The sequence below is a fragment of the Ictidomys tridecemlineatus genome, chromosome 7 (assembly GCF_052094955.1).
Source record: "Ictidomys tridecemlineatus isolate mIctTri1 chromosome 7, mIctTri1.hap1, whole genome shotgun sequence".
Taxonomy (NCBI): domain Eukaryota; kingdom Metazoa; phylum Chordata; class Mammalia; order Rodentia; family Sciuridae; genus Ictidomys; species Ictidomys tridecemlineatus.
The window spans coordinates 33,653,883-33,667,162 of record NC_135483.1 but is presented as its reverse complement, the minus strand read 5'-3'; the positions used below and the strand labels follow the sequence as shown (position 1 = coordinate 33,667,162).

Sequence of the window (13,280 nt, the reverse complement as noted above, 5' to 3'; positions counted from 1 at the left end):
TTTCCCTGGCTTTTAAATTTTTTAAAATTTTGAGACAGGGTCTCACTAAGATACTGAGGGCCTCACTAAATTGCTGAGGCTGGCTTTGAACTTGTGATCCTCCTGCCTCAGCCTCCTGAACTGCTGAGATTATAGGCCTGTGCCACTGCACCCAGCTATCTTTCAACTTTCATCAATAAAGCAATTTAGTGAGGCCCTAAGCAACTAAGACCCTAGGGTAAAGCCCCCTGGATTCAATCTCCAATACCCCCCCCACACACACACAAAAAAAAAACCCAAACAAACAAAAAACCCAAAACTTCTATCAATCTAAGAAGAAAATTGATGATCCTTTAAACTCCTTAGTCTGGCCTACAAGTCCCTTCAAACCTGACTATTATCGCCCTCTCCAGTGTCACATTCAACTACTTGTCCTCAAGTTCTCTATACTTTAATTCATGAAAAGGAGAGTCAGAGCCGGGCAGCAATACAAGGCTTCTCTGGTACCCAGAGAATTAGCACAAGCCAAATCTGAGGCTAAATATGGTCCAGGTCTAAAATAGAGGGCAGGAAATGCTGGAGCAAGGATTTCTGGCCACTATCTAAAAGAATGTCAAGGACCAACATGTGGGATATATTTGGGGAATCTGAGGGCTTGAAGACAAGACCACGGTTATAGTTGCTGAGAGATGGTGACTGAGGACAGGACTCTGAGCACAGAAATGGCAGCTTCCAGGCAGGATCCCCACCCATGCAGAACTGAGGTTCCAGGACAGCCAGGACCCCAGCAAGCCAAGAACCAGGCAGGTGAGGTGAGGCCGTGTGAGCTCCTGAGTTTGATCCCCAGCAGGGGTTGGGTGGGGGGGAATGTGCAGGACTCGACATTGGGACTCAGAAGGTCAAGGACAAAGGCTGACTTGAGGAGGACTTGACAGGAGAAAGAGAACTACATGAAAGTTCTTTATAATATTCTTCCTGCCTGGAACCAGAATGAATCCCAGAATAAAAAGAGCAAGACTAAGCCTCGGGCAGAAGGGCATTGAGAAAGGAACCAGGCAGCTCCTGCCATGGGTGCCCCAAGATCAGCACTGGCAAGCCACGGCTCATCCTCAGAGCACACACAAGTCAGGGACGTTCAAGTTTAATCCCGTGAACCCAGGAGCCCGGATTGCTTGGGAGACACCCAGTGTGAAGGTGAATGAAATCTCAACATGAGTATGTTTCTGAGAGTATCTCTGTAGCTCTCAGGAGGGTCTCTGGAGAGTGTGACTGGGTCTGGTTCACATGGCAACCAGAAGATTATGACATACTCAGAGGATGGTGAGGTCACAGAATACAAGCCTTAAAGTAAGTGAGCCATGTGAGTCTCATTTATTTTTAAAAGAAACCTCTGAGAAGAGCTTAGAACAATTTTTTCCCTTGAGTGCCATTTCCCAAAGGTACTCACTGAACAATAAGGTGTGACTGTAATGGCTGCACTGAGTTGTCTTTTGGACAGTGTTAGAAGGGACATAAAGAAGGTGGACAGAGAATTAAGACAGTTGAGATGCATCGATGAATTCAGCACCCGATGCCTGTGCGACTTGTACATGCACCCGTACTGCTGCTGTGACTTGCATCCCTACCCATACTGCCTGTGCTACTCGAAGCGATCGAGATCCTGCGGCCTGTGTGACCTCTACCCGTGCTGCCTGTGTGACTACAAGCTGTACTGCCTTCGCCCGTCCCTCAGGAGTTTGGAGAGGAAAGCCATCAGAGCCATCGAGGACGAAAAGAGAGAGCTTGCCAAGTGAGAGAACTCACTTTTAGATCTTTTAGAGTTGGTTTCTCAGCCTCAAGAGTTGAAATAAAAGGGGGGGGGTGATAATTGATACTTGAACAAAGATAAAAAAAAAATGTTCAAGATAATGACTCTGGTGACTTAGGAAAGATTTTAGAAGAGTCAATGGGTCCATAATGGGAATGGTGAGATTCTCCAAAGACAATGTAACGATGTTGAGGGCAGCTGGTGGTTTATAGCGGGAGTGCCAACTTGACAAATTAGGTGGCTTTAATGAGGGAAAGAAATAGGGGGTGTCATTAAAAAGCTATTGGAGGCAGCAAACGAAACATTTTTTCTGGTTATGAGTAAAGTGATTTGAGTATATTTGGACTTACAGAAATGTCTGCAGGACAAGTAATAATAATTGATCAAATTCTTAATGTTTGCCAGAGGCTTTAGGAGCCGGAGAATAAATTGAACAATAGAGGCATTTCCTTCATTTTGTAGGAAAATCTGTCTCCCCTTCCTCCCAACTCCAAAGACTTACAGTTCCTCTGGAGTTGAGGTCATTACATTGGCTCTCCCCTCCAACTCCAAAAAAAGCTGTGGAAATAAACTACAGAACTCGGTTGCCCCTTTCAGAGGAGACTTTGAGTTGGGTTTCCATGGAATTGGGGAATCTAAAAAATGTTTTAGTTTTGATCATATTTTCTTTTTTGCCTGGAGTAAAGAAGGAAATCTCTGTCTATATAAGCCATTTAGTCTGCTACTACTGATGAAAATGGTGGTGGGGAGAGTTGTCCTCTGGCTAAATAAATTATGGCCCACCAAACATTGGAACGGTATGTAGATGTTAAACGGATGGACAAAGCATTTTTACATATTGATGGTGGTAAGTGGAAAAAGCAAATCTAGAAAAAAATGTGTTTAATATGGTCCTATTTTTTAAAAGATAAGCATAGATAGGTAAGATGCCTAGAAAAATAGGTGAACGATGGGTGGATGGGTATGTAGAAGAGAGGTCCCTTGGCAACAGTGACAGTGGTGTTTCATCGGAAGGGCATAGGACAGTAATTGTCGAGGTCATCAGCCTTGGCCAAAGGTCAGGACTGGCCCTCCCTCATAGGCTGAAATGGAGCATTCACCTACAGATTCATGAACATATTCTTTGAACCACTGTTTATTTTTACTCCTTAGGAAATCAAGTTTATAAACTGTTCACACTGTGAGGAAGGGCTCCTTGTGGGCAGGTCTATGCCCACTCCCTCTGTACCTCGGGTCTTCTGAGCTCCCCTCTTCCCACACCCCTCAGGGCAATGCCTCTCTGCCCTTTGCCATCAGGCTCCTTATCCCACTTTAGAGACTCTATTTTTTGGTGCTCAGTTGGCCCAACTTTAATTCCCAGCAGAGTAGTTCATACAAGAGGTGATGCTTTCTCTAGTTTGTGATGCTTATTCTGACAGTGTCTGGGTCTTGGCTGTTTTTGTTTGTTTTCCTGTGCCAGCAGCAGGATGCGAAGCTGGTGATTTCTTACATTAATTCCTGGATCTCTGAATGGATAACTCTTGAGACCATTTTAGAAATGACCTCAGGCTTTTGCCCTCTTTTTTTCTCCTCCCAGATACTTTTCTTCCCATTCATACTACTTTGTGAAATTTCTATGCTCTATTTCTGACAGCTTGACATCTCCCTATCCAAAAAGGCTTAGTGTCACCTGTAAACCTAAATCTTCAATTTTCCTGAATAGAGGTAAAAATGTTCAGCTGTGATCCCAGCTCCAATCCCAGAGGACTCACACTGTTAATTTTTTTTCTTCCGGTGAAATACCTCCTCTTATCTTTAAGCTAGCTCCTGATCCATGACTAAAGAGATCCAGAAATATTATGTTGAGATAACTTTTTTAAAAACAATCTTTGGTGTGAAATCTTGTCCAAGGCTTTGTGGATTTAGAATTCATATTCACATGACCTTTCACCCTTTTAAAGAATGCTGAGGCATTGGTTAGTTATGACATATCTTTCAGATGTCATTCTGGATTGTCCAGAAGGTTCTATGTTCCTAGTCTGTAGTTGACTCCGCCCCACTGAAATTACTTTCTATGTGAGAGTCAATCTGTTATGTGTCTGGGTATTACTCTAATATTAGAGTAAAAACTCTTGGCCAAAAATTTTTAAATTTCATCCATAAGTTTCTTGAACATTCTTGAGTGTCATTTTTATATATATAATATTCATATAATATATAATATATAACATACATAAAATATATGGATAGATGGATATGTAAGTATATGTATTATATATAAATAGCTTTTTCTTTATACCAGGCATAGAAGGTCCAACTCACTTCCATTGTTTCTTTTCTTTCTTTTTTTTTTGTGGTATCCAATGGCCTTGTATCCATTCTTGCTTGAGTAGCTGCTTCAAAAGTCAGTGTCAGCCAGGTGTGGTAGCAAACACCTATAATCCTAGCTGCTACATGGGAAGTTGAAGCAGGAAGATACCAAGTTTGAGGTCAGCCTGGGCAACACAGCAAGACTCTGTCTCAAAATGAAATACAAAGGACTGTGGGTGCAGGTCTGTGGTAGACTGCCTGACCACCCTGGGTACTTGCAAGGCCCTGGGTTTTATCCCCAGTACCACAGAGGAAGGGGTAGAGGAGGCAATGTCTTCCTTAGTACGCACCCAATTTAGCACTTTCGTTTCTTTAGCTTTTTCAGTATGCCTGTTCCTTTCCCAATTACCTTTTATGCCCGAAGCACTAGCCATGCCCCTGACTCAGCCTCACTCTTCTGGATCCAGAAGGACTGAGGTAACTGAATTTGTTTTCCTTTGGGGAAATACCACATCATCCTGCCTTAAGTTTGTACCTGATTAGCCACGGCACTTCTTGGGGTTCCCTTTCCTCATTCCTAAAGCTGGAGGAACAAACCAGCTTCAATCCATCCTCAGTCCTGACCGTAGTTTATGACCTAATGAACAGATGCAGGTGTGGCTTTGACACCGGCACTAGTCCTGCGGCCAGATGAATCTTGGTTTACAGTTGTACCTTGAGCTACACTGGCCTCACCCTCTGTACCCTTCTTTGGTACCTAGAAATGAATCCTGAAGCTGTGCTTCCATCCACTCACGTAAGAGCCTGTGGTTGGCCTAAATCTCAACAAGAAATTCCCTTCAAAGTCCCCCCCAGGAGGCCTGCCATCTCAAAACTTTAAAAACCTGCCCTCTCATTTCTTTTCTGGACTCCCCCGACACTCATGAGTTTGAGGTTTTCATTGAGTCTTCTCTCAGTCAGTGAGTCAGGGTCAGACTGGGGCTTTATGACTGGTAAAGACTGGCTTTCCACAGAGAGCCGGCTTCCCTGTGTCCTCTGAGACACAAGAGCTGGCCCCTGGTTGCTCTCTCATCACAATCTCTTTGTACCCGTTGTCTTGGAGCCCAGTTCCCCTTGGTTGCGAGCCTAGGAGTTGCCACCTAAGCCTAAAACATTCTGTGTGTGTGTGTGTGTGTGTGTGTGTGTGTGTGTGTGTGTGAAAGAGAGAGAGATACTAAGGGTGGAACCCTGGGGAGCTATACCACTGAGCTACACCTCCAGCCCTTCATTTTATTTTGGAATAGAACCTCATTGAATCACAGAGGCTGGCCTCAAGCTTACAATCCTCTTGCCTCTTGAGTAATTGGGACTACAGCTGTGTGACACCATCCCCAGCTGGTGAAAAATCATTTCTATTATTTAGTTTGACCTTATTGTTTAATGATATAGGACTTGGGCCTTGGTCACTTAAAAACTCAGATTTTGTCTGGGTCTTGTTTTTTTATTAACTGGTGTAGAAAAAAATAATTACATTCTAATAGAAATAAAATGTGATGTGTTGGTTTTGAAAGTAGTATTGGGGAAGTTGTTGGGTTTTTTTTTTGTTATTTGTTTTGCATCAATAGCATTGGTTACTTGAAAAATTAAACACTTTCTGAAGTGGTTTCCTTTATCAGGAAAGAAAGGAAAAAAAACTCAGATTTTGGGTAAGTTCGTTTACAGAAGGAATGATGAAGAATTTTCTTTATTGAGTAATGTCTACGTACCCAGTATTCACATTCATTTAATTCTCCTAGTGTGCCTTTGGGCTGCTATTATCTCTATCATCATATAGTTGATGCATCAGATCTAGGGCAACCGTCTCGATCACTGAGACATCGTGGAGCCCTGACATGAAGACACATTCACCTGAGTGAGAAATTCATGTACCTCACCACCTGGCCAGTGATTCTCAAAGTGTGGTCCCTGGATCAGCATTAGCAGAGTCACCTGGCACTTATTAGAAATGCAAATTCTCAACTCCACACCAGAGCAACTGAATCTGAAACTTGGGGGTGGGGTGGGGTAGGGGTGGAGACCCAGACACCTGTGTTTTATCCAGCCCTGCAGGAAAGTCAAATGCAGCCAGACTACACTGTTTACTCCTTGTTGAGTGACACTGTCTGCCATATTAATACCAAAGGGAAGGGAGAAGAGTCAAAAAGAAGGGAGAGAGGAAAAAAAGGAGAAAAGAAAGGGAAGGATGTGTTTACATGGGTCTTTGTAAACATGGAAGAGAGAAGCAAAGTATTCCAACAAAGCTTAGAGAAGGCTTGTTTCCCCTTGCTCTCAGGTGGATAGAGTAATTTTTGACATCTTCCTTTATTAATCACAGGAATGAATATGAGTTATATCTGTATGAAGATGGCTGCTCATATAGCTCCTCATGGGCGTGGGTGGTGTTTCACATTCAGGAGTGTGGTCTGATGTGCAGGTGAAACTCAGCTTCAGCAGAGCGAAACAGACTATCAGAGTGCAGACACACAGGCGCCTCTGGTCTGAAGCCGTCCCCAGCTTTTCTATGAGTCTTCAACAGAGAACCAAAGGAACTGGTTCAGCTCTGATAAAAGCATAGGAGGCAATCTCCCCTTGCCCAGAACTCCAGAGAGCCATGGGAAATCCCAGTTAGGCTGATGGCAAAGTCAAGTTGCAAGTTCAGAGTTGAGTCTGATGAGCAAAATGTGACTTCTGCGAGTTCCCTTAAACCCACAGGTTCTTGCTCATAACCACTGAGATAAATGCAAGAAGAGACCTGACTTGGCCAAGAGTTTTAGGCCATTTCTCAAAAAACCCCCAGTGTGGGATAGCTATATAACTGCTGCAAAGAAGCCAAAGTGGTAGGGATAGGGGAGAAAGGGGGAACAAAATGCATGAAATTGTACTTGGGATTCAGGCATCTAAGTGGAGATGGACCTGGAGCTGGCAATGCCTGGTGGGTCTGGTTGCCAGATCCATCTCCTACAGATGGCAGGAGGGCAGAATCAGCTCAGGCAGTCACTGGGGCCCTAGAAATCCTGCTTGGGGTCTTTGGCCCTCTTTTGTTAGTCCAAGCCCCTTCTTTACAGCAGGATATGATGCAATTTGACTCAGCTCACGTGCACACCGTGGAGAATCTGAGAAACCCTGAGTGCCTACTCTACTCGTGCTTCACTGATGACCTTGGCTGCTCTCCTTCAAGCTCTGATCTTATTTTTTTGGTACTAGGGATTGAACCCAGAGACACTTTACCACTGAGCCACATCCCCAGCCCTTTTATTCTGAGACAGAGTTTCACTAAGTTGCTGAGGGTCTTGCTAGGTGGCTGAGGCCAGTCTCAAAATTGTGATCCTCCTGTCTCAGCCTCCTTGTCACTGGTATTACAGGCATGCCCAGCTTCAAGCTATAATCTATCCAGAGAGAGCAACATGTCTAGAGTTTGCGCTGTTTCTTGCATTTTTGTGAGTTATTCCCTATCTAGTGAGATAATGTGCTTGATCTCTAGGCTGCCTCTTAGAGATAGCAATTTCAAAGTCCAGTTCTCTTCCTTTCTTCTTAGTATGGCCAAGGGTATTCCAGTATACCCAGGGCAAAAAAAGATTACTTTACCCCCCACCATCCTCAGATTCCTTTGGGTTGGGGGTAGAAATGGAGCTGAGTGACTTATTATATAGTCCTCTGGGTATATGACTCAAGTTGTTTCTGTTTGCCTCAGTGTCTCCTAGGACCAAGTTGTACTTGGTCATTTTGTAATTAGCCATTAAGAGTCTTGGTGTATAATTTTCAGTACAAGTGGTTCACACTATTAAACCAATCCTGTGAAGTCTTGTCAAGTGAAAAGTGAAGATTAAATTCAGTGTGTGTAGCATGAACTTAAGAACCTACACAAAACTGTATGTAGAAACACACATACACACACACAGAAAAAAAGTGTAACACAAAAGAGTTAAGTGTGGTATGTAATTATGAATTTTTAAAAAATATTTAATCAGGCTGGGGATGTGGCTCAAGCGGTTGTGCGCTCGCCTGGCATGCGTGCAGCCCGGGTTCGATCCTCAACACCACATACAAAGATGTTGTATCTGCCGAAAACTAAAAAATAAATATTAAAGATTCTCTCTCTCTTTAAAAAAAAAAATTTACCTTTTTCTTTATATTTTCTGGACCTATATAACTTACATAACAAAAAGAAGGAAATGTTTAAACAAAATTCAGCATAAAAAAGGCAATACAGTGATAATCACATGTGCATCACAGTTATTGTGAAGATTAAATGGAATAACTCTTCGTAACATGCTTAGCACTTTCCATGGCAAATTGTAAACAAATAGCAACAACAGAAAAAGACAAAAGCCTAACAACCTAACCATGTGCCACTCACAGTTGTGAATTTTTTTTCATGCATTAACTAACTTAAACCTCACAATAACACAATAGGTAGGAGACTACTTATTGTCCCAGTTTTACAGATGAGGAAACTGAGACAGAGAAATTAAAAAACTTGTCTATGTGGCAGAACTGAGATTTAAACATACTCTATAGAGTCTGTGCTCTTGGACACTTGGCTTTACTAGTTCTTGATGTATCCTAACTGATCAATCATTGTGAGCTGCTGTTAATTTCTTAATTTATTAAGGATTTACATGGGTAGGACATGAGAACGGCCAGCTTCTCTAGGAGCCATGGCAATGGCATTTGACAACTGGTTCTGATCTGTAGCATTTTCCACTTGCTGTGGTGTAAATATTCCCACCATGATTGATTTTGAACAATTAATGTGAAGTCACTAAATGAGGAGCTGAGAAAAGAAGCATACAGTGAGCTCTTGAAAGCTGGCAGGATCCCAACCAACATGCCACTGGTGGGTGGTCCCATATCTGATGGACACAGCCCTGCCAAAAGGACTGAATTCCTTCTGGCACCAGGTCACTAGAATCTGGAGCCATTTCATGGCAGCAAGAGGAGTCAGCCCTAGTGGACAGAACCAGGTCAGTTCTCTCCTGCCCTTTTTGCTGATGGAACTTTTCAAGTCAAGTGTCTGGGTGATTGTCCAGTGGCGGAGCTGACAGTAATGTTTTTATTAGACAGAGTCTTACTGTGTTGACCAGGTGGTGGGTCTCAAAACTCCTGGGCTCAAGCAAACCATCTGCCTTTCCAAGTAGTATATAGTGTTTAAAATGGTATCTCTTCAATTGTGTCCCATTAAAAAACTACTCTGTCTATATATAATTGTAGAAACAACAATGATCATTGTAATAATTAAATAAGATTTGAAACATGCCAAGCACAGCATTAAGTAAAATGCTACCCTCTCATCTAATCCTCTAACAATTATCATTATTATCTCTACAAATGAGGAAACTGAAGCACAGAGAGGTTAAGGAACCCCCCATGGTTTCATAATTAATAGGAGGAGGAGCTAGAATTGAAATATAAGAGAAAGACCTGAATGGCCAAGCACCCATTTGTTGTCAACAGAGGCTGACCTGTAGGGCAGTGTGATTCATGTAGCGGGACTCTCACTTTTTATATTCCTCGTTTGGGTAAATTTGATTTTTCATGATGACTAATGTGAGCTTTTCTATTAAAGGGAGATAGAGATTAAAATATGGTTTCTTGGGCTGTGTGTGAGCTCCTTCCTCTCACTCTGTCCTTTTTTCTCAATTCCAGGCTCAGAAGAACAACAAACAGAATCCTGGCCTCCTCTTGCTGTAGCAGTAACATCTTGGGGTCAGTGAACGTGTGTGGCTTTGAACCTGATCAAGTCAAAGTACGAGTAAAGGACGGAAAGGTGTGTGTGTCAGCTGAACGGGAGAACAGGTACGACTGCCTCGGATCCAAAAAGTACAGCTATATGAACATCTGCAAAGAGTTCAGCTTGCCGCCATGTGTAGACGAAAAGGATGTAACTTACTCCTACGGCCTCGGCAGTTGTGTCAAGATCGAGTCTCCATGCTACCCTTGTGCCTCCCCCTGCAACCCGTGCAACCCGTGCAACCCCTGCAACCCATGCAACCCTTGCAGCCCCTGCAGCCCTTGCAACCCTTGCGACCCCTGCAACCCCTGCTACCCCTGTGGAAGCCGATTTTCCTGTAGGAAAATGATTTTGTAAATTGTGCTTAGGAATCCATGTCTTAGCCGAAGTCAGATACTCCAGCCAGGCAGCTCTTCCAGCATTTCTCTTCCCCTTCCCATGGCCCTTGTTGTTCAAGTACATAGGAAACTAAATACATAATTGCAATCTGCTGTTGTTGTGTGTAAGTCTTTTTATTCCGCCTACTCCAGGAGCCCTGCAGAGTTAGTGGGCATTGGAAGAATGAATGGATGGGGTACTGAGAGATGCTCTCCCGTGTCCTCCTCCAAACCCAACTATCTCCAAGTTCCAGGAAGCATCCCTAGACAGTCTTTCCAACTGATCCAATGAAATGGTCCAGCCCAGAAACCACACTGCAGACAGAGAATCTAGCAATTAAAAACAACCACTTTTTTTTTTTTCTTTTGGTGGTACTGGGGATTGAACCCAGGTATATCACGGCCCTTTTTATTTTTTGAGACAAGGTCTTGCTCAATTGACCCGGCAGTCCTTGAACTTGCCATTCTCTTGTCTCAGCCTCCTGGGTTGCTGGGATTCCAGGCACCATCACACCTGACTCTATGGCAGCTGTCTCTTTCCCTCATTTCCAGAAACTGGTTTTAGGCATGGAAATTCAGGAGCGGAAAAGTACAGACTTCACAAAATGATAGCATAGTTCTCCTGAATTTGGATCCTCATAGCTGGAGCCATTGAGCTATTCTTGGTTGTTAGGACAGAAATAGAAGTAAAGGAAAAACAAGATGATGGGGAGGGATGGTTTCAAACCTCTCAGCTGGGCAACTTGGGAGACTGAGGCAGGAGGATTGTAAATTCATGGCCAGCCTTAATCCTGTCTCTAAATAAATGGCCAGGGATGTAGTTCAGTGTTGGAACACCCCTTGGTTCAATCCCCATACTATGAACAAAACAAAACAACTCTCTTAGAGGGAACAAAAAACCATCTAGTTTGCATAGTAAGTCTTTTTATTAGCCTTAGATGTATAAGGGTTGAGTGGTGATTCTCAGTCTTGTCTGCACATGGGAATTATTTGGGAAGCTTTAAAAATATGCATGTTGGAGCTGGGTGTATAGCTCAGTTGCCTAGCATTTGTAAAACCCTGGGTTCAATCCCCAGTATACAACAACAACAAAGCCAAACAAAACAAAAAATTTTTGGTATGGGGGATTTGAATCATGTCCTCAAGCATACTAGGTAAGCACTGTACCACTGAGTTACATCTCCAATCCTTTTTCCTTCCTTCCTTCCTTCCTTCCTTCCTTCCTTCCTTCCTTCCTTCCTTCCTTCCTTCCTTCCTTCCTTCCTTCCTTTCCTTTTTTTTAGACAAGTTCTTACTAAGTCATCCAGGCTGAACTTGCAATCCTTCTTGACCCTCCTGAGTAGCTGGAATTACAGGCATGTGCCATTGCACCTGACCCAAACATTTCTTCTTCAAAAGAGGAAAATATACAGATGCCTGTGTCTTCTCCCCAGAGATTCTAATGTAATAGATCTGAGAGGCAACCTGGGCATCAAGATTTTTAAAAGCTTCCCCAGGCAATGCAAGCATACAGCTAAGACCAGGAAGCTCCGGGTGAGATCTTAAAAGTCTTTTTCTTTAAAAGCTTTCAAGTTCAAGATTGAAAAATAATTGATGTTGATAGTAGATTTTGCTCTCGATTGAGGGAACTAATGGCCCTCTATTACAAGTGGTGAATAAAAAACATTGAACATTGCCAAAACGTATTACCTAGCAACGAGGTATAAATGAATATGTGTATGCTAAATTGTAGAATTGCCCTTATGTCTTGCCATGTTTTGATTATATGTTCATAAATATTCTAGTTTCTAAGTTATAATTTTTTTTTCAGTACTAGAGATGGAACCCGGGATCTTGCACACATACTAAGCAAGCACTCTGCTACTGATCTGCATCTCCAGCATTTTTATAAATTTTGAGACAGTCTTGCTAAATTTCCCAGGCTGCCCTTGAACCTAGGATTCTCCTGCCTCAAGCCCTCCAAGTAGCTGGGATTAGAGGTGTATGCCACCACACCCAGTTAAAGTTAGAATGTTTTCTTGTGGTCCTAAGGGTTGAACCCAGAGGTGATTATCTACTGACCTATATTCCCAGATCTTTTATTTATTTTTTATTTTTTTTATTTTTTTTAAGAGTGAGAGAGAGGGGGGGACAGAGAGAGAGAGAGAGAGAATTTAATATTTATTTATTTTTTCTTAGTTCTCAGCGGACACAACATCTTTGTATGTGGTGCTGAGGATCGAACCCGGGCCGCATGCATGCTAGGCGAGCGTGCTACCGCTTGAGCCACATTCCCAGCCCCAGATCTTTTATTTTATTTTTTTTAAATTTTGAGACAGGTCTTCTAAATTGTGGAGGCTGACGTTGAACTTGTGACCCTTCTGCCTCTCAGCTTCCTGAGTCATTGGGATTACAGTTGTACACCACTGCACCCAGATTTTAAACATTTTTAACAAATTTCATCTTATAAAGTCAATGGAATCTCACTGGGGTCTTAATTCCTTGAACAAGTGGAGACCTCTGGCCTTTGGAAGGGGCCATTCCAGGGCACCTCCAGGAATGAACAGTTCATTTTTCTACTGACATACCCATGTCTCACCCTCCCATTAGTCCAGACATTCACCCATTTATCCATCATCTTGTCAGCCAGACTTCCTCCTCTGAAATCCAGGTACTGCACCTTGCAGCAGAGATGGAGAGAAAAATAACTTTCATGAATGCTTTAAATTAAATGCAGGGAGGGGTGCTATGAAGGGATGGGGAGAAGGTAAAGTGGGGGAGTTCCAAAGAAACTGAATTTAAAAGAGCTAGGAGAGGGCAGACTGGCCATAGGCATTTCCATGGTGTGTATCGTGGACATCACTGCCTGGCAGGTGCCCCAGGGAAGCCAGAGCCTGGCCTGTGTAGGATTGTTTCTTTCATCTGCTTGCCACCCTCACAGGGCAAGACTTGATAGATAAGTGGTTACTGACTGAGTACCAGCTCTGAGTGGGGGCCCAGTGCCAAGAGCTATTGTTACTAAGTACCTTTCCAGGAACTTATGTAGGGGAAGGCAAGACTACCATCAGTGGTATAATTGTCAAAGCACTTGACAGCGTGT

The 13,280-nt window shown here is 43.1% G+C and overlaps 1 protein-coding gene across 1 annotated transcript; it reads left to right on the top strand.

Annotated features, from left to right (window-relative positions):
• Window positions 1-1,384: 1,384 nt before the first annotated feature.
• Window positions 1,385-10,278, top strand: Odf1 (outer dense fiber of sperm tails 1). The gene is made up of 2 exons (XM_005316286.3): window positions 1,385-1,768; window positions 9,740-10,278. The coding sequence occupies exons 1-2, from the start codon at window positions 1,449-1,451 to the stop codon at window positions 10,179-10,181; spliced, it is 762 nt and encodes a 253-aa protein (XP_005316343.1). The 5' UTR covers window positions 1,385-1,448; the 3' UTR covers window positions 10,182-10,278.
• The last annotated feature ends 3,002 nt before the right edge of the window (window positions 10,279-13,280 follow it).

Excerpts from the sequence above, each read along its gene's own strand:
- Odf1 (XM_005316286.3), top strand. The coding sequence starts at position 1,449 with ATGGCTGCACTGAGTTGTCTTTTGGACAGTGTTAGAAGGGACATAAAG. Across the intron at positions 1,769-9,739 it reads GAAAAGAGAGAGCTTGCCAA|GCTCAGAAGAACAACAAACA; the intron begins GTGAGAGAACTC and ends TCTCAATTCCAG.